The 18201-nt window shown below is 43.5% G+C and overlaps 1 protein-coding gene across 4 annotated transcripts in view; it reads right to left on the bottom strand.

The window, feature by feature from the left end:
- plekha6 (pleckstrin homology domain containing, family A member 6) overlaps positions 1-17390 on the bottom strand; it is a 96269-nt gene extending 78879 nt beyond the window's left edge. For 2 of the 4 annotated variants that reach the window (XM_061219728.1, XM_061219727.1), the window contains exons 1-3: positions 17201-17390; positions 6335-6428; positions 1139-1233 (exon numbers count right to left, since the gene is read on the bottom strand). Coding sequence is in view for 1 of the 4 variants with exons in the window: in XM_061219726.1 (XP_061075710.1) it covers positions 6335-6342 (8 nt within the window). In the remaining 3 variants the exon portion in view is untranslated. The remainder of the gene's footprint in view (positions 1-1138; positions 1234-6334; positions 6429-17200) is intronic. The other 2 variants (XM_061219729.1, XM_061219726.1) reach the window with 1 other exon arrangement.
- Between the last annotated feature and the right edge of the window lie 811 nt (positions 17391-18201).

Genomic DNA, 18201 nt, shown 5'->3' with positions numbered 1-18201 from the left:
TTTTTATTTTTCAAATGATAATAACATTTAGACATTTAGAGGATAGTTTTCCCAGGTATATGGAAGCAACTGGCTGTTATTGTCCCTAACATGTACAGGGTTTTATCAAAATTCATACTGTAAATAAATACAATCATGAAACTGCTACAGTAGTATTGAAATAGCATTGAGTGCACAGACAGGCAGATGCAGGCAATCAAACTCATATGCACAATCCTGCATCACTCAAGCAAAAGACCAAGAAAAATAGAAAAAACATGTTCAGCCACATGGAAGTAAGTGGCCGATATCCTGGGCATTCATCCAGCAACAGCTTGAGTTTAACCCTTTGAAGAGCGGGTTTATTTCTGGAATCCGTTTTTCAAAATTCTAAGTCAGTGTTCTAGAACTCCCATTGCAATACATTACCAGTAGTGAGCATTAGAATGTTCAATTAAGAATCATTACCAGTAGTGATTTTTACTTTAGCATTAGAATGTTCAATTAAGAATCATTACCAGTAGTGATTGTTACATCAGTATTAGAATGTTCAGTTTAGAACATTCTATTCACATATGTGTGACCTCACATCATAGAGGGCTAAAGGAGATGAGATAGGAGACAAGAGTCTGCTGTTGAAATCCTGTACATTGATTTAAAATTAACTGACAAGGACCCACTAACAGAGTGAGAATTTCATCCAGAAGAGAATCAAAGCGGGACAGCCACAGGAAGAGCACCAGGGTGACCTGCACGTAGAGACACCTCCCATTCCTTTCACCACCTGACAATACAGGAGTTCAGTCATATTTTTTTTTAAAAGCCCCACATATCTTTCCAGGCTTTGGAAATTAGAATCAGATTTTTCAAAAGCACACACTCATACACACGTACACGATCCCATACGCATGTGTGTGGGAGCTCTATCTGCCTCTGTGATCTGTTTCTCTGTCTCACCGTCTCTGGGGTGAGATTACACCCATTATTCCACTGCAGCTCACCTATAACTCCTCTATCGTATCAGAGAAAGATGAGAAGCAGAGTCAGTCCTCCGAGAATCTCCCAGATCACAAAGGGAATCGGAAACCTGAGGGTTTCTTCCGCAATTTTCCTGTCTAAGGCAAATGAGTTGGGAAAACAAATACACATGCACACATACCATCCCAGGTTTCCGTCTTCCTTTCAGGCTAGTCCTCAAGAGTCTGAGCTTTCTTCTCTGTCCCTGAAGTCTACCGCTCTCTATCTCAGACAGCGCTGAGTGGGAGAAAGGGAGAGCGAGAGTGAGGGAGGAGGAGAGAGAGAGAGCGGGAGAGGGGTAGCGAGCAGGAGAATCAAATCGAAAGCCCAGGGGCATAGGAGGGAAACCTGAAACCTCAAGTGGTCTTATAGCAATCATTCTCTCTCTCTCTCTCTCTCTCTTTCTCTCTCTCTCTCTCTCTGTCACACAATGCCTCTCTCTCTCTTTCCATCTCTCTAGTTCTCCATCCATGAGTCAGGTTCTCATTACAGGTCTGAGGAAAGAAGGACTTAAAGATTTGAAAAAAAAAAAACAGATTCAATGAGGTCAAAGGGCAAGTTTGAGGAACTGCTGATCAGTTATCAGGGTCTTATATTTAGTCTTATGCTATCTTAGTCTTATATTTAGACAAAAAGTCTTATTTATATTACTTTTTGCTAAATTACAAAAAAAAAGTTTTCTACTTAAGAGAAAAAAGAGATCTAAGTCGTATTACAAGATTAAAAATGCTTGTTAAGACAGTCAGGGGAGCAGGCTTGGAGACACTAACAGGCTTGGACGGTTATCAGGAGACACTAACAGGCTCTTATGGTTATCAGCAGCTCTTCTGAAAGGAGTCTGTAGACACTGCTGCGCAGTTCCACTCAAGACAGACTGCAATTCAATTCAATTCCATTCCATAGTGCACACACACACACACACACACACACACACACCTAGATGGAAATGCTGTTCTTACACAATGAAGAAGCGGCTGAGTGTGATGCATACATACACACACATGGCCAAAAGACAAAACAAACAACAACTGCTGTCCAAAGTCAACACGAGGTGATGAAAGTCCTTTCAGACAGCTGGGAAAACTTGCATTCGCTGTGTCCATATTGGAACATAAACAGCACCAATACAATTCATACAAGAAATCATTAATTTCTCATTACTCATTCTCAATACTCAGGTATTCATGTGCACACATATGCACACACACACATGCACACACAAAATTAAAATGGAATTTGAAGAAATTCAAATACAAATACAAATCCACATGAGTCCAAGTAGACGGAGAACTCATTAGCTCAGAAGCAACAAAATGTCACGTTTGTCTTTGAGCTTTTAATTTCAGTAACTGTACTATTTCTTACTGCTCTAAAGAAAGACTGTAGAAATAATCACAGCTATACTCTAAACAGCATGAGAGCTGTAAGCAATTACCTTACCGAACTCAATTTACTAAGGGGCTAAAAATTGATTAAACATTTTCTCAAAAAGCAACTATTCAGTCATCAGAGCAGTTTTTGGAAAGGGTTCCCCCATAGGAACCCTCGGGGTATGGCTTTGACATGCATGAGAATGATTTTCCCATATTACAAGTAAATATTTATAACTAAATACAAGAACTAAGAACTTACTGTAGTAATCAATCTGTGCATTTCTTTGAACACACTTTCTAATATATGCAGTATGCCTACAGCTGCATTTCCACTGCATACTACAGGTATTTGGCTTACTTACTGGAAACTACAGTACATTGCAACTTTATTGTTGTTGTGGGCATGAACTTTGATACTGATTGTAGATTAACTCAAATGTAGGATAAAACACAGACACAGACACAAATCAGTGGAACGGGGACATGTTGTACTCAAGCCTGTGTATACAGTATATTTTTCAGAGCCTAAAAAAAAAATTCTGCAATAAATGACCCATAATGTCCTCAGCCTGCACATAATTGTGAGACTGTTCTTTAACAGAGCTCTCTTTTCTCTTTAATCATGGCTCCCTGTGAGGTAACCACCAGAGAATACAAAGATTTATTTTCTGGTGCCACGGCGATTGGAGTGGCATTGGGGAAAGGTGAAAGGTTAAGTGTTGTCAGGCCACACATGCAAACACACCACTGTGTAGTGTCAGGTGAGGGCACCAGGCACTCTACCGGAAGAATGTCTCTCACCGCCTTTTTACCGGTTTGGTAAGTTCTGCCCCGGAGGTAGCTAACCTGGGCGTGTCACTGTTTGAGTCGACAGGTGGGCCCTGCACTCTAGTGAAGGGATGGTGTAACTACAGTGCAGGTTTATTCCTCTCTAAAAACACATCTACCGCCTATCAATCTCTCTGTGCCAGTCTACACAGCACATCTATCTCCTATCAATCTCTCTGTGCCACTCCACACAGGACATCTACCTCCAATCAATCTCTCTGTGTTACTCTACACAGCACATCTATCTCATATCAATCTCTCTGTGTCACTCCACACAGGACATCTACCTCCAATCAATCTCTCTGTGTTACTCTACACAGCACATCTATCTCATATCAATCTCTCTGTGCCACTCTACACTGGACATCTACCTCCAATCAATCTCTCTGTGCCAGTCTACACAGGACATCTACCTCCAATCAATCTCTCTGTGTTACTCTACGCAGCACATCTATCTCCTATCAATCTCTCTGTGCCACTACACACAGGACATCTACCTCCAATCAATCTCTCTGTGTTACTCTACACTGGACATCTATCTCCTATGAATCTCTATCCCACTCCACACAGGACATCTACCTCCTATCAATCTCTATCCCACTCCACACAGGACATCTACCTCCAATCAATCTCTCTGTGCCACTCTACACTGGACATCTACCTCCAATCAATCTCTCTGTGCAAGTCTACACAGGACATCTACCTCCAATCAATCTCTCTGTGTTACTCTACACAGGACATCTACCTCCAATCAATCTCTCTGTGCCAGTGTACACTGGACATCTACCTCCAATCAATCTCTCTGTGTTACTCTACACAGGACATCTACCTCCAATCAATCTCTCTGTGTTACTCTACACAGGACATCTACCTCCAATCAATCTCTCTGTGCCACTCTACACAGCACATCTATCTCCTATAAATCTCGCTGTGCCACTCTACTTGGTATGCATCACTCTCTACAAAATACATCTGTCTCATTTAGCCCTCTGTAAAGTGCAGGGCTAAAACATACTTATCTCTCTGTCCAAAGCACATCGACATTACCTAGTATGTAGCCCTCTGTTTTAAGTGAAACATTACACCACACATACCACCCTCTCCAAACACAAGGTTAATACTATTGGTATAGCATAATTATTGCAGTTCACAATTGAGTCTGGTGTTCCTGAAAAAAAAGAAAAAAAAGGCCACAGTACCATTAAGCAGATATTCTACTAATTTGCTTAATGACGGTTATCAATGGCCAATTTCAATAGCTTAGAATTGGGTAAAAAAAAGATGTCTATAATTAGAATAGGAGGGGCCTTTTCACTACTCTAACAACAGAATTACCATAACAATAAATATCTGTGCTGAAGGGAAGGTTGCTATTAACCCAAAGTGCAATAACAGAGACTCCCTGCTATGCAGTAATTAGTCTGTGGAGTCTGTGGTGTCCGTAAGACATGCAGTCTTCAAATACACACAGAACAGAGATTTGTTTGGAGGGAAAAAACCTAAAAATAATTTAAATAAAAAATATCACAGCCTACTGATGTTCAGAGTGCAGAATGGGTGGATGATACCAGCAGTAGAGACATCCCTATCTGCAGTGTTGATACACTAAACAGAGGCAATTCAAAAACTATAGATCTAAGGCAATGCCTAATGTACAGTATATACAGATTATACACATGTATTGAGTGCGTAGTATGTGCACGGACGTGTATCTACAGCATATACAGAATTTGGGCCCGCACGTTTGTGTGTGTTTGTATTTATGTATAATGTGCATATATATATATATATATATATATATATATACACACAGTATATATATTATACAAATGAAAAATTACTTAAAAACTAGTAAGATGGTTTTGAAAATGTATACCTGCATATGAATATACTGCATGTTATATGCAGTAAAGTTGTACATAAATCAGGGCACACTCCCTGTTGCTAAGGAGCATCAGAGCTGCAGGACTCCAGGATGAACAGGCTGTTAAGAGTTTAAAGCTTCATCAGCCCTCCATCTGCTCCCCCAGCCCATCTGTATCCAGCTGCTGCTCAAACCCCCTCGTCCTGCACATCTGTCCCCACACGGGCAGAAACACATTTAACAATGCGCACACTCCTACACACGCAAAGAGTTGTAATAAGAGGTGTATTGTTGCGGAGCTCCTCTCAGAAAGAAAGGTGTGTTAGCGGATGCGTGACCTCCCCCGCAGAACCTGAGCCGCCAGACGCGCTCCAGCCCGGGCACAGAGAGCTTTCTCTCCTCAAACGCGGCACAAAGCCGGCCCGTTGTGTTGGGCTGGCACTGCTGGTCTGCCACGGGCACCACTCAGTGAGCCCCACAAAGGCCAGGGCACACTGGACTGGACTGGACACCACCCCCACACTATACAACATGACCTTCTTCAACTCAGTGGACGCCACTCTAACACTCAACAACATGACCTTCCTCAACTCTGTGGACACCACCTCCACACTCAACAACATGACCTTCCTCAACTCAGTGGACACCACTACCACACTCAACAACATGACCTGCCTCAACTCAGTGGACACCACTACCACACTCAACAACATGACCTTCCTCAACTCAGTGGACACCACTACCACACTCAACAACATGACCTTCCTCAACTCAGTGGACACGACTCCCGCACTCTCTCTGTTTCATGCACACATACATACACACACACTCTCTCTCTCTCTCCCTGTCTCTTTCTCTTGCATATACACACACTCTACTGCACACATACACACACTCTCTCTCTTTCTCACACACACACATGCGCGCACACAGACACACACACATACTCTCCCTCTCTTGCACACACACACATTCACTCTATTGCACACATACACACATACACACAATCTTTCTCTCTCTTTCTCTCCACACACACACACACACACACACACACACACAAACAGCCTACGACAGAAGCCGCCCCTGTGCCTGGCTTGAGCAATCATTAACCTGAAAGCCCCCTGTTCAATCACAATGCCCGACCTTGACATGGATGACATTGAACATGTTGACATTCGCAGAAGACAAACAAATACAGACTGTCCCTTTTCACCAGAGCACCAATCCTGGCTGAGACCTGTTCATGGTGAAGTTTTTAGATAAAAACACTTACCTTCTCATACGTTTTAAATGCCCAGATTTCTTCTACAGGTCGACAGCCTTGACAATGGTTTACAACATCACGCAGGAGGGTGCTGAACGGCAACCTTAAAGACATGAAATAAAAATAAATATAATTAATTCTTACACTTCCTCCATTTTTGTTCACTTGTGCTTACTATACAATATATACACACTCAGTGACCACTTTATTAGGTAGACCATCTTGCTAATGCAAATATTTAATTAGCCAATCATGTGGCAGCAACTAAATGCATAAAAGCATGCAGACATGGTCAGGAGGTTCAACTGTTTTTCAGACCAAATGTCAGAATGAGGAAGAAAAGTGATCTAAGACTTTGAGCATGGAATGATTTTTGGTGGCAGAAAAACAAAAAACATACAGTGAGCAGCAGTTCTGCAGGCAAAAATGCCTTGTTAATGAGAGAGGCCAGAAGAGAAGGGCCAGACTGTTCAAAGCTGACAGGAAGCTGACAGTAATGCAAATAACCATCTATGGCATCTATGTGTGTTCATACCTATGGTATGCAGAAGAGCATCTATGAACACACAACACATCATGTTCTAGGTGCAAAGGCTACAGCAGCATAAATCAAAAAAATAAGTCTAATAAAGTGCTCACTGAGTGTATACAGTATACCCAAGTTACGATTTCAATATCTACACTGCCCTTTCAACCGTAAGCAGCAGCATGTTCACAAAACAGTTCAATATGTTCGTGAATTTAAGAACAGGGCACAAACAGAAGAAACGCTGCACACGTTGGGGCCCCAGAATTGCATTACATAACAGGGTCTAAAATGGACACACTGGTACAGCGTCCTTCCCTGATCAGCACAACTGGCTTTTCCTGTGCTCCCAGCTCAGAGCGGCTGCCATTGGCCGGGCCTGCAGGAGGAGCAGCTGTGGGGTATGGGTGTGTGTGTGTGTGTGTGTGTGTGTGTCGGGGGGGGGGGGTGTGGAGAGGCGTGTGGATCGCAGGGGAGTCTCTCATCCTCTTCCTCTAACACCACTCCTGCAGCATCGGAATTCAGAGGCATTGGGGAGCAGGGTGTGGCATAAAGAGACAGAGAGAACGAGTGTGTGTGTGTGTGTGTGTGTGTGTGAGTGAGTGTGTGTAAGAGAGAAAGAGAATGTGTGTGTGCGAATTTCTGTGCGTGTGAGAGAAAAAATGAGTGTGTGAGTGAGAGAGAGAACAAATGAGTGTGTGTGAATGTGAATGCGAGTGTGAGTGTGAGTGAGTGTGTAAGAGAGAAAGAGAATGTGTGTGTGTGCATTTCTGTGCGTGTGAGAGAATGGGAAAGAGAAAATGAGCGTGTGAGAGAGAGAAAGAATGAGTGTGTGAGAGTGAGTGAGAGAAAGAATGGGTGTGTGAGTGAGTGAGAGAAAGAATGAGTGCGTGAGAGTGAGTGAGAGAGAGCAGAATTGCGAGAACTGTGCGAGAGTATTTGCGTAATCAGGAGAACGGATTCAAATCGGCTCTGACTTGACAGAGAGAGGAGGAAGTTCCTGTTGGGCTCACATTGCGGAGGCAGAGGCCGTATTAGGTGGAGCCTTAAACTGAGATATCAGAGCACCCCACCAAACGGGTTCTGACAGAGCTCAAACTGAGAGAAGAAAAAACACACCATATGCTCTTACATAACTCTCTCTCAGTCACAGCCATGTGCACCATCCAGGAGCTAACACAGAGAAGGTCATCCATGCACAGCAGTTCAGTCATACAAGAGTCCATAAAAACACCCGCAAACACTCTTACAGTCCAGAGTAAGGAACTGAAGGGCGTGTAGCATGACACTGAAGAGGACTGGCCCTGCAGCTCCGGGGTTGCAGGTCAGACTCCCAGCTGAGACACAGCCGCTTTACCCTTGAGTGAGGAATTTAACCTGGACCGCTTCTGTAAATATCCAGCTGTATAAACCCATTTTATCTGAAAAACGTCAGCTGTGTAAGAGGCTCCGGATAAGTGTGCCTGCGAGCGGCGACTCATCGAGCGGGGAATATATTAAAAACCCCTCCAGCAGTGAAGGCAGCCAGGGTGGTCCAATGATAAACGAGAGACAAGCGCTCGATTGTGTCCAATCTGCACGGACGGGAGGAGGAGGGAGGGGGAATAAAGGTGCCGCTTTCTAAAAAGTAAGGGAGAGAAACAGATAAAGAGATACAGCCATGACAGCGGTAATGTGTTGTAGAAAGCCGACCCAAACACTGACCCCAACGCTGACGGACAGCTGAGGACATGGCCGAAGTCCCTTTGAGCCAGGGCCCTTAAAGGGGAAGATTTATCCTTGAACACGGCCTCGTCCAAACCCTGAAGGAGGCCTTTTTCTCACCCTTCCCCAAGAAAAAGAAAAGATACAGTAAATCAGCGATGATGCGCTAGGCCCGTTAAGCCCCTGAGAGATGGGTATGAGCACACAGGAGCCAGTGCATGCTAATGAGCGTAGCGTAGCGCCGAGCCTCGCGGTAGCCTAGCTACAGCACGCTACCGGGCCGGAGGATCCACGTCCTGCGCAAACAGGCACATCCAGGGACAGCCTCGTTACCGCTGGAGACGGGGGTCCTCCAGGACTGAGCCCAGGTCTCTGAGAAATGGGGAAGAAACCTGGCCAATAAGGCGTGATTCATTCAGCTGAGGTACCTTTAAACTTTTTTCCAACTTTGTCTGTTTTTTGCTTTTTTTGTGTTCTGTTGTATACCCTAGAAGGGCTGGAAACTGATGCCTTCTCCATTTTGTAGGAATCCAAGACCTGCCCATTAGCCTCTGACCAAAACAAAACAAAAAAGGTTTTGGGAAAGCAAATGTTCTCATAGAACCACCACTGTAAGTCAGAGAAATGAGCCAAAACTGTGAGAAAACATCTCCACTAAACTCTGAGGTTTCGTAAAAACTCCTACACATTCTTATTTGAAATTCTCAGGCCATTTCAAGTGGGTGGTTATCGGTCTAAAGCTGTCCCTCAGTGTGAGATTTCTCCTGGGTCTAAAGCTGTCCCTCACTGTGAGATTTCTCCTGGGTCTAAAGCTGTCCCTCACTGTGAGATTTCTCCTGGGTCTAAAGCGGTCCCTCACTGTGAGATTTCTCCTGGGTCTAAAGCTGTCCCTCACTGTGAGATTTCACCTGGGTCTAAAGCTGTCCCTCACTCTGAGATTTCTCCTGGGTCTAAAGCTGTCCCTCACTGTGAGATTTCTCCTGGGTCTAAAGCTGTCCCTCACTGTGAGATTTCTCCTGGGTCTAAAGCTGTCCCTCACTGTGAGATTTCTCCTGGGTCTAAAGCTGTCCCTCAGTGTGAGATTTCTCCTGGCTCTAAAGCTGTCCCTCACTGTGAGATTTATCCTGGGTCTAAAGCTGTCCCTCACTGTGAGATTTCTCCTGGGTCTAAAGGGCCCAGAATTGGCTCTCTCATTGCCACAGGGCTAGGTATGTCACCCTGAAGGCCCGTTTGGCAGGGCAGCGGTCCCCAGTCTCTGCTCTGATGGTTCCCACTGTAGCCTGAGTGGGCCACACAGAGTCCCTCCCTGCCAGTGCTGGCTTGGGGTTTGGTGTTTGCCTTGATCAACTACACTGACCCAACTGTTCCTACCCACAATGCACGGTTTCCCTCTGCCTCCTCGCAAATGTAGAGAGTACATAATATGGGGGGGTGGGGATGATGCTGAAAAAAGGCATGGTGCAAGGTGTGTGTGTGTGTGTGTGTATGCATGTGTATGTGCGTATATGTGTGCGTATGTGTGTGTGAGCGTGTGTGTATGCGTGTCTATGCATGTATGTATATGTGTAAGCATGTGTGTTTCTTTGCGTGTGTATGCGTCTGTGCACGTGTATGCGTCTGTGCACGTGTGTGCGCGTTTATGTGTGTGTGTGTGTGTGTATGTGTGTACATGTGTGAGCGTGTGTTAGTGAGTGTCTGTGCGTGTGTATGCGCGTGTGTGTGTGCACAGATGTGTGTTTGCCCGCATATGTATGTGTATGAGCTTGTGTGTGTGTGTGTGTGTGTGTGGGTAGAAGCAGGAGGGCTTTAGAAAATGTCCTAGTACCAAAGAGGGTCCTGATCAAAAATGTTTGGGAACAACTTCTCACAGGAACTACACTGCAGGCAAACAATTTGGTTCCCAAAATATTATGGGACGTTATTCAGAATAAGAAGTGCAGAAATACCCCAAATATGGTGCCACATGGAGGATGGCACTTTTTTCTGATTCATTTCCGCAGACATGGTCCCAGGTAGCATAAAGCACGATGATGCACAGAACACACAGCAGTGGAAAAGCAGCTTTTCCGCCAGGATTAGAAGAACTCCAAACGCAATCCGCACATCCCGTAACGCAGGCGAAACGCCCTGCCTACTTCTCATCGCTTTCCAGTCCATCATCCATCGCAACAACTCTGAGAGCCCCCGGAAAGCTCTCTAAGCTTTCCTCAAACTTTAAGCGCTTATTAAAATGCCAGCTAAGTCCGAAGCTGTGATGTGCGCGCGTGTGCGGGGGGTTAGGGAAATAAAGATTAAAATGTCAGCGTTTGAAGAGTGACAGCGTTGTGGTTTTTCCATTTTTAATCAAGCGTCACTAAGAGCGGCTTCAGCAGCGCTTTCTGGCTGCCGTCAGAAAGCTAAAGGCCGGATATCACCCCAGGAGAGCGGCCATGTTAATGAGACGGAGAGCTCTCTCATATGGAAACGGAGCCGCCTGATTTTCTCTGCTTTTCGCGGTTCGGCTTTAATACACGGCTACACCGCAGCGTCAGTTACATTAACACACCGTACACAAACAGAAATACGGTAGACCATCCATACAACAAGGACAGGAACCACATTAAGAGGTGAGAAATGGCCAAAGATATGCATTGCTATGTTATTTTAAGTCTGTTTTACAATAAATTTAGCAATATGCGCTATTCCAGGTTATTCCTAAAGAAATAGGCAATAATTGACACATTTAAAATCAAAATTATATGTTTGCCATTCACTACATGTACATCTTGAATATTAAAATACATTAAGGTGTCATTTTATGGGCCATTATGAGGAACTTGATCCCTGGAAGTGCTGAGACACATGGCGATTTCTCACTGGTGGATGCTGGAAGTGCTGAAAACTATTATGATTTCTCATTGGTGGATGCTGGAAGTGCTGAAACAGATGGTGATTTTTCATTGGTGGATGCTGGAAGTGCTGACAACTATTGTGATTTCTCATTGGTGGATGCTGGATGTGCTGAAACAGATGGTGATTTCTCATTGGTGGATGCTGGAAGTGCTGAAAAGTATTGTGATTTCTCATTGGTGGATGCTGGATGCCTCGAATCCCAAATGGGGAAATCTCCCGTATCAGGGAAGTGGATGAATACACTGCCCTGAATTATATTACCGGCATTTAGCAAACGCTCTTATCTAAAGCAAATTATACACCTTTTAACAGAGCAGCCATCTGTCCAGTTGAAGATATAGGCTTACTGAAGCAATTCAGGTTACCTACAGAGTCACTTACAGCTCCGACGAACCATAGCAAAACGTTTAGTTTAACAGAAACAGTCATGTGTTGGACATCCTATTGCAAACCTTGGGCTGACTGACTGACAGGTTTGCTCCTATGGGGTCTGAGAAGCCGTTCTCCAGCCTTTAATGCATAGGTCTACATTATTAATGATTCAGACACAGCCACCAAACGGGAGCAAACATACCTCAAACCTGTTGAAAAATGTTGCACACCGTTGAGAGGAAACATATTGCTCAACGTGCAAACTGTAGCAAAACAGTTGCTGATTGAACGTGCCCCAGCACAATCCCAAATTATGAAACCCAGAGTATGTGAGATGAAAAGCATTTTGCAGATGCTCTTACCCAAAGCAACTACCTCATACAACAAGGGGACAGCAACAGTATCCTACTAGGGAATCAACCTGCAGTCTTTACAAATCCTGTTCTTGTAATCTCAAGTCACCATTACACTAGACTGATGTCTGTATTAGTATCCTGTATATGAGGCTTATGGTAAAGGAGTACAATAGCAAGATAGCACAAAACCCTCATTCTCCTGGTCACAAGACTCACTCAGGCAAACGCACACAGGTAAACATCCGTCACTGACTACACCCCGCAGGGCAGGGCCTCCATGTCTGTCATCTTAAGGCGCCTGAGATGTCCGCCTTTGAGGAAAGGCTTTCATAACATCACAACACCGCTCCCACCACACGCAGTAACCTGTTTGCATGCAAGATCAAGCACTTTATCCCTGCAATAAAACAACAGGCAAAGCTCCTTAAACACGTTTATACCCTTGTAATGCAACTGCCAACAGGTTAATCTGGGATTGCTGCCAACTGATATAATGGAAGCCTACTTGTTTTATTTACGTTGTCATCATATCCTGGTTTATGGATAAACACAAAATGCACAACGGTGCATTATGTACAATTACACCATCATCTCCATGGCTGCTGACTTCATCCAAAGCAACCGACAGATTTAACACCTCGTCCATTTATAAAACTGGAAGTTTTACTGAACTAACTGATGCAGAGACTCATAAAAGATTAGAGCAGGAAGAGAGGAGAGGTTCGAGCAGTGTCACGCAACACCGTGTCCTGCGGGCCACAGTGTCTGCAAGTATTTGCTTCAACCATGCGCTACACCACCTGATTTCACTAAGTAGCTTATTACCGGAAGCAGGCAAGTAAAATAATGAGTAAAATCAGGTGGTGTAGCACACGGTAGGAGCTAATACCTGCAGACACTGCAGCCCACAGGACATGGAGTTGAGTAGTGCTGGATTAGAGCCTACAACCTCCTGGTTCATCGCCACTCTCACCAAACTGCCGCAAAGCGCACTTATCCCAGTCGGCAAATGTTTTTCAACCAGACTCAGCCGCCAGAAGACTTTTCACTGCTTATTTACTCAATCTTAATGCAATCTAATCATCGAAATTCCCAGCTACGATTTTTATCGTGATTAAAATTCAGCAAAGTCGGAGATAGCGCTGGTCCTATGAAATGACCTTGCCTTTAACAAAGCCTTCCAGGTGCAGCACAGATCTGCTCTGGATTTCTCAGCTCACTCCCTAATTAAATAGAATTTTCAAAGACCTAATTCACTAATGCAGGTCGATAAAGGCCTTAAGTTTTGACAGGAATCCCGGTGTCCCTTCCTTCCAGCTACCATTTATTGGATATGTAAGGACAATCCACAGAATGCACTGCAAATACATTCTGTCTTAACAAGCATTTTAGTCTTGTAATAAGACTTAAGAGCTTATATTGTTTCTCTCAAGTAGAAAACATTAGCCTATTTTAAGTTCCTGTTTGTTGAAAGTGAAATGTTCTTATTCCAATGGCAAATCTTTAAATGAGTTGATATTTAATACTGTATTATTTAGCAAAAAAGTAAAAAAAATAAGATTTTACTAAAATGTTTGTTGAGATTGGCCTATTTGCTTTCATTGCAAACTGAACTGACATTCACAAATCAGACATCTGGCAGAAGCCCTTATATCTAGACTTACACTAATAACAGTAACACTGGTATCAGTTGTGGTTTACATTACATACAGCTCCACTACCATGTTTCCCATCAAACAAACGGCAGACTCAGCAATGATTACAGTGTTTACAAACTGTCTGTGCTCAGCTTGTTCTCCAACAGCATGTTTCTGGCAGACAAAATAGAGGTGAGCGTAACAGACAGAGCAGAGAAGGTCGGAGATGGAAGATAGAGGATATACAGTGGGGAGGAAAGAGGAGAGGAGAAGTCTGAGCTTTTTGTGTGTGGTATGCGCCCGCCACGTGTCGAGAGGCAAGGTTGGCCTTCTACGGGGAGGGAACTGGACAAAGGGCCGGGAGAGGCCATTGTGGAAATGTTAAGCCCCCAGGGAAGGCAGGTGTCCCGGGCTAGGGCAGTATGTGGGCCGAGTGTAAAATATCTCAGAGCAGCAGAGCAGGGAGTGTCACCATCTGCCCCAGCCAAACCCAGACCAGAGACAGGCACTGGAGCCGAGATCCTGCACTCCTACCTGCCCCACCCCAAAAAGAGTTCCTGTTGGCAGTTGAAGACTTAAAGTTATTGGGCAATTCAATGTCCCGCATATCCATAGCTTATATTAATAAACAAAAGAAGTAATGATGTCACTGTTCGTGAGCATTCACAAGCACCAAATCACAGTGAACCAAAATCAGTTTCAACCACACCCAACATCAAGTTCAACAACGCGCAGATAGATCCGCAGAGCTGTGCAGACTTCTGTAAAAATGTCACCGTACTTTTACAATACTCGCCTTTAATAATGATTTTCCGTAAATACTAGAGGGGGAAAAAAACCTAAACCACTAACATGGATTACAGGTCAGATGCTGCTGATGAGAGGCTTGATGAAAGGGACACATCGGGAGATTGGAGCAAAAGGGGCACGTGCTCAGAAAATCTTGGTCACTAATACAGGACCTTTGTTTTGCTTCTAACTTCTAACTGCCGTTTTCTGCACTGCAATGAATTCTGGATCCTCCCTTACACAACCAGGTAGTTTCATGCAGAGTCAGCAACTGTTGTAATAGATAACTGGATTTAGTGAGCTCAGCTCTGCAACTGAACACCATAAAACCATAAAAACACAGATTTAGGTGGCTTCTAGAAAAGTGATAGCACCACAAATAACATTTATGAGCTCTGCCACAGAAATAATTTCACTTGTTGCCAATTAGTAATACGGACGTGTAACACTTTGTGAATTTAACGGCCATGAAAGCGATATATTCTCCTGCCACCATCGCCCTAGGCTTGCGTTCAGGCTAGGGTTGTCTGCAAAATGCACGACACAAAAACATGTGATTTGATCTGATAATCTTTTCTAAAAACAACTAAAAATACACTCTATAACACTGGAGGTGCATTTTTGTTCTTCAAGGATCACATTACCAAAACATAGCCTGAAAGTACAGCAATGGGTTGGGTACAAATGAGCAAGTTTCCCAACCAAAAAAAGGGACAAATTAGTTATAGCTGGCTATGGGTACAAATTTATGCACCTACCACCCCAGCGACATGCATTTGCACTCTTAGGCACTTTTGGTACATGTATTTTTGAGAGTGTACAGGCCCACCCTATAGTCAATAGTGAGTTGTCCACTGCACAGGCGCAGAGAGACAGCCTTTATCATCGTGAGGGTATTGATTCTCCAGCTTTCAGCGTAAAAACAGCCCTTCGCAGGACAAGGTTAAAGTTATAAATTCACAAAGCCGTGTGCCCGGCTGGGCAGGCCGCAGCACACAGCCCATGGGGTTTGTAAATGGAGCACACTGTGCACACTGAGCATGGACGTGACTGACAGAGGACCTATTATAGGCTCGGGCCTTGTCCATTTAAAAAGCTTGTGTCAATACGTAGCAAGACATCACATCACAAATTGTTATTCACGTTTTTTTTTTTTTCACAAGCCAAATATCCTCCTGAGAGTTAGAAGAAAGTGTATGAATTTGACATTTTTTTATATAATACAAGTGTCTTGGATGACAAAAACATGTAATGTTTTTGAAAAATATGAGTTTACTTTAAATTGAATTGTTTTCCAGCTCTGAGGAGGTTCATTAAATCAAGGGATTTAATCAAATAACACCAATATACAAATACACTCACCGAGCACTTTATTAGGAAGATTTTTACTTTATTGCACCTACTTATTCACACGATTACCTAATCAGCAGTGCAATGCATACAATCATGTAGATACAAGTCAGGAACTTCAGTTAATGTTCACATCAACCATCAGAATGGGGAACAAATGTGATCTAAGAGACTTTGACTGTGTAATGATTGTTGGTGGCAGACAGGGAGGTTTGAGTATCTCAGAACCTGCTGATCTCCTGGGATGTTCACACACACACTAGTCTCTCGAGTTTTCAAAGAATGGTGCAAAAAACTTGAAAAAATCCAGTGAGCAGCAGTTCTGCAGACAGAAATGTCTTGTTAATGACATCAGAGGAGAATGGCCAGACTGGTCAAAGCTGACAGTAAGGTGACAGTAACGCAAATAACCACACATTACAACAGTGGTATGCAGAAGAGCATCTCTGAACACAAAGTAGAAGTCTAATAAAAATAAGTCTAATAAATACCTAATAAAGTGCTCTGTGAGTGTATATCTATATGTGCATTACAGATAACCAATATTTAAAACATAATCTGAAATTTCATATAGCAATGTGCCAATAACTACTAAAATACACTTAGTATTTTAGCATATAATAGTACTTCTAAAATACACTGTATTGTGACATCAAAAGACCTTGGTAGAACTTGAGTTTGAAGCCTCACCTAGAATTACGTCAGCTGTTCACAATGTCAAAGGTCTCAGCTGAAGCAATTCAATGCAGAAATAAACAGATATATCATAAATAAACAGTAAACTACGAGAAGTCTGGCCACATTATAATAACTGAATACCATGGATACCATGACCTTAAAGGAGATTGCCAATGAATACTAATAAAATAAAATAAAAATCTTAATTCAATGTTTTAATACTGAACACAGTTTGGACCATTTGTCATTTCAAACCAAGACATCCTACAAACCCTAATCTCTAAAAGCAACCACAAGAAGCACAAATCTGAAATATATAAGTTTTTCTTCAGACTCCATATAGCCATAAAAATAGATTGCAGTCTTAGTCATGCCGTAATAACAGGCCATCATGGTGCTTGGGGAGAATACCTGGCGAAAACGGGATCCTTTGGGGGTAATAAATTAGCCCTATCGCTGACGAGTCAGGTGTGTAGCCCCCCCAGCAGCACACCGACGTCAGCCGCCCCCGACACAAACGCCAAACGCTGTCAGTCCAGCGTGTCCCGTCCTGCAGGGACTATGAACTCACCTGATTATCAAGACTCCGTAATCGACGCGTACTCCACCAGCAAACCGGGTTTTGGCTCCGCTCTTCAAAGACACCGGGGTGAACTACAGCACGACAACAGTATGCCTCCCAGCGTTGGACAACTGCTCAGATTTGACTCGTCTACTAACTCGTTTCTCCCTCAGCAAACGCTACAGGCTCAACTGCTTCCTCTGCGTTTCGCGAACACCACGTGTCTTTTTTTGTTTTCTTCTGGTTCCTCCCCCTTTTCTTTATTCTCCTCTCTCACTCCTCTCTCCTCTTTAGTTCTTTCTTTAATTTTTTTTCATCTCTTCTAGCTCTCCTCACTCACGTGTCTTTTTCACTGGTGTTTGCTTTGCTGTTAATCTGTCGTTTTCTCCGGCGAGTGCTGCTTAAGAGTGGACGTTTTTTTTTCGCCCATTCAGGGTCGGCCTGAGAAACAGCGCGACCGCTGTAGTTATCTCCGACGGCGAGAGGCTGAATGGTACAGACGGAGACAAGGGCCGATACTGACATTCAGAAAGCAGCTTTACAAAAGCGCACGCTGTGATTTTCCACCCTCAGCCATCACCATCGGAATACACTACACATACAGGATCAAATACGTTGATTTGAATGTAGATCTGCAAACCGGGTCTATATTTCATATAAACATTATTGCGTAGTTGCAATGTAAACTTCTTCTCTTTTTTCCCCTTTTTTTTCGGACCACTAAAAACTTTTTTCCCGCATCACTTCCTAGTTAAATGAGTATAAAATAAAGATTATTAAATGTAGTCCACTACGCATAGCGCAAGATACATATTTTCCATTTTATAACCACCAAGGCCCAATCTTTACAATTGCAGCGAGGCAAATAATTACAACCACCCTCTACCCAACCCATATCTACCCCTATCATATGGAAAGATAAAAGCATGACGAATGAAACCTTCCGGAGCTACAATAATGATGAATTCAGCACTTTCAGATAGTTCAAAATAACATCGGTGACCAAGAAG

This window comes from Conger conger, chromosome 14, assembly GCF_963514075.1.
Source record: "Conger conger chromosome 14, fConCon1.1, whole genome shotgun sequence".
NCBI lineage: Eukaryota > Metazoa > Chordata > Actinopteri > Anguilliformes > Congridae > Conger > Conger conger.
Note: the sequence above shows the minus strand (reverse complement) of the source record. Positions and strands in the feature narration are given on the sequence as shown.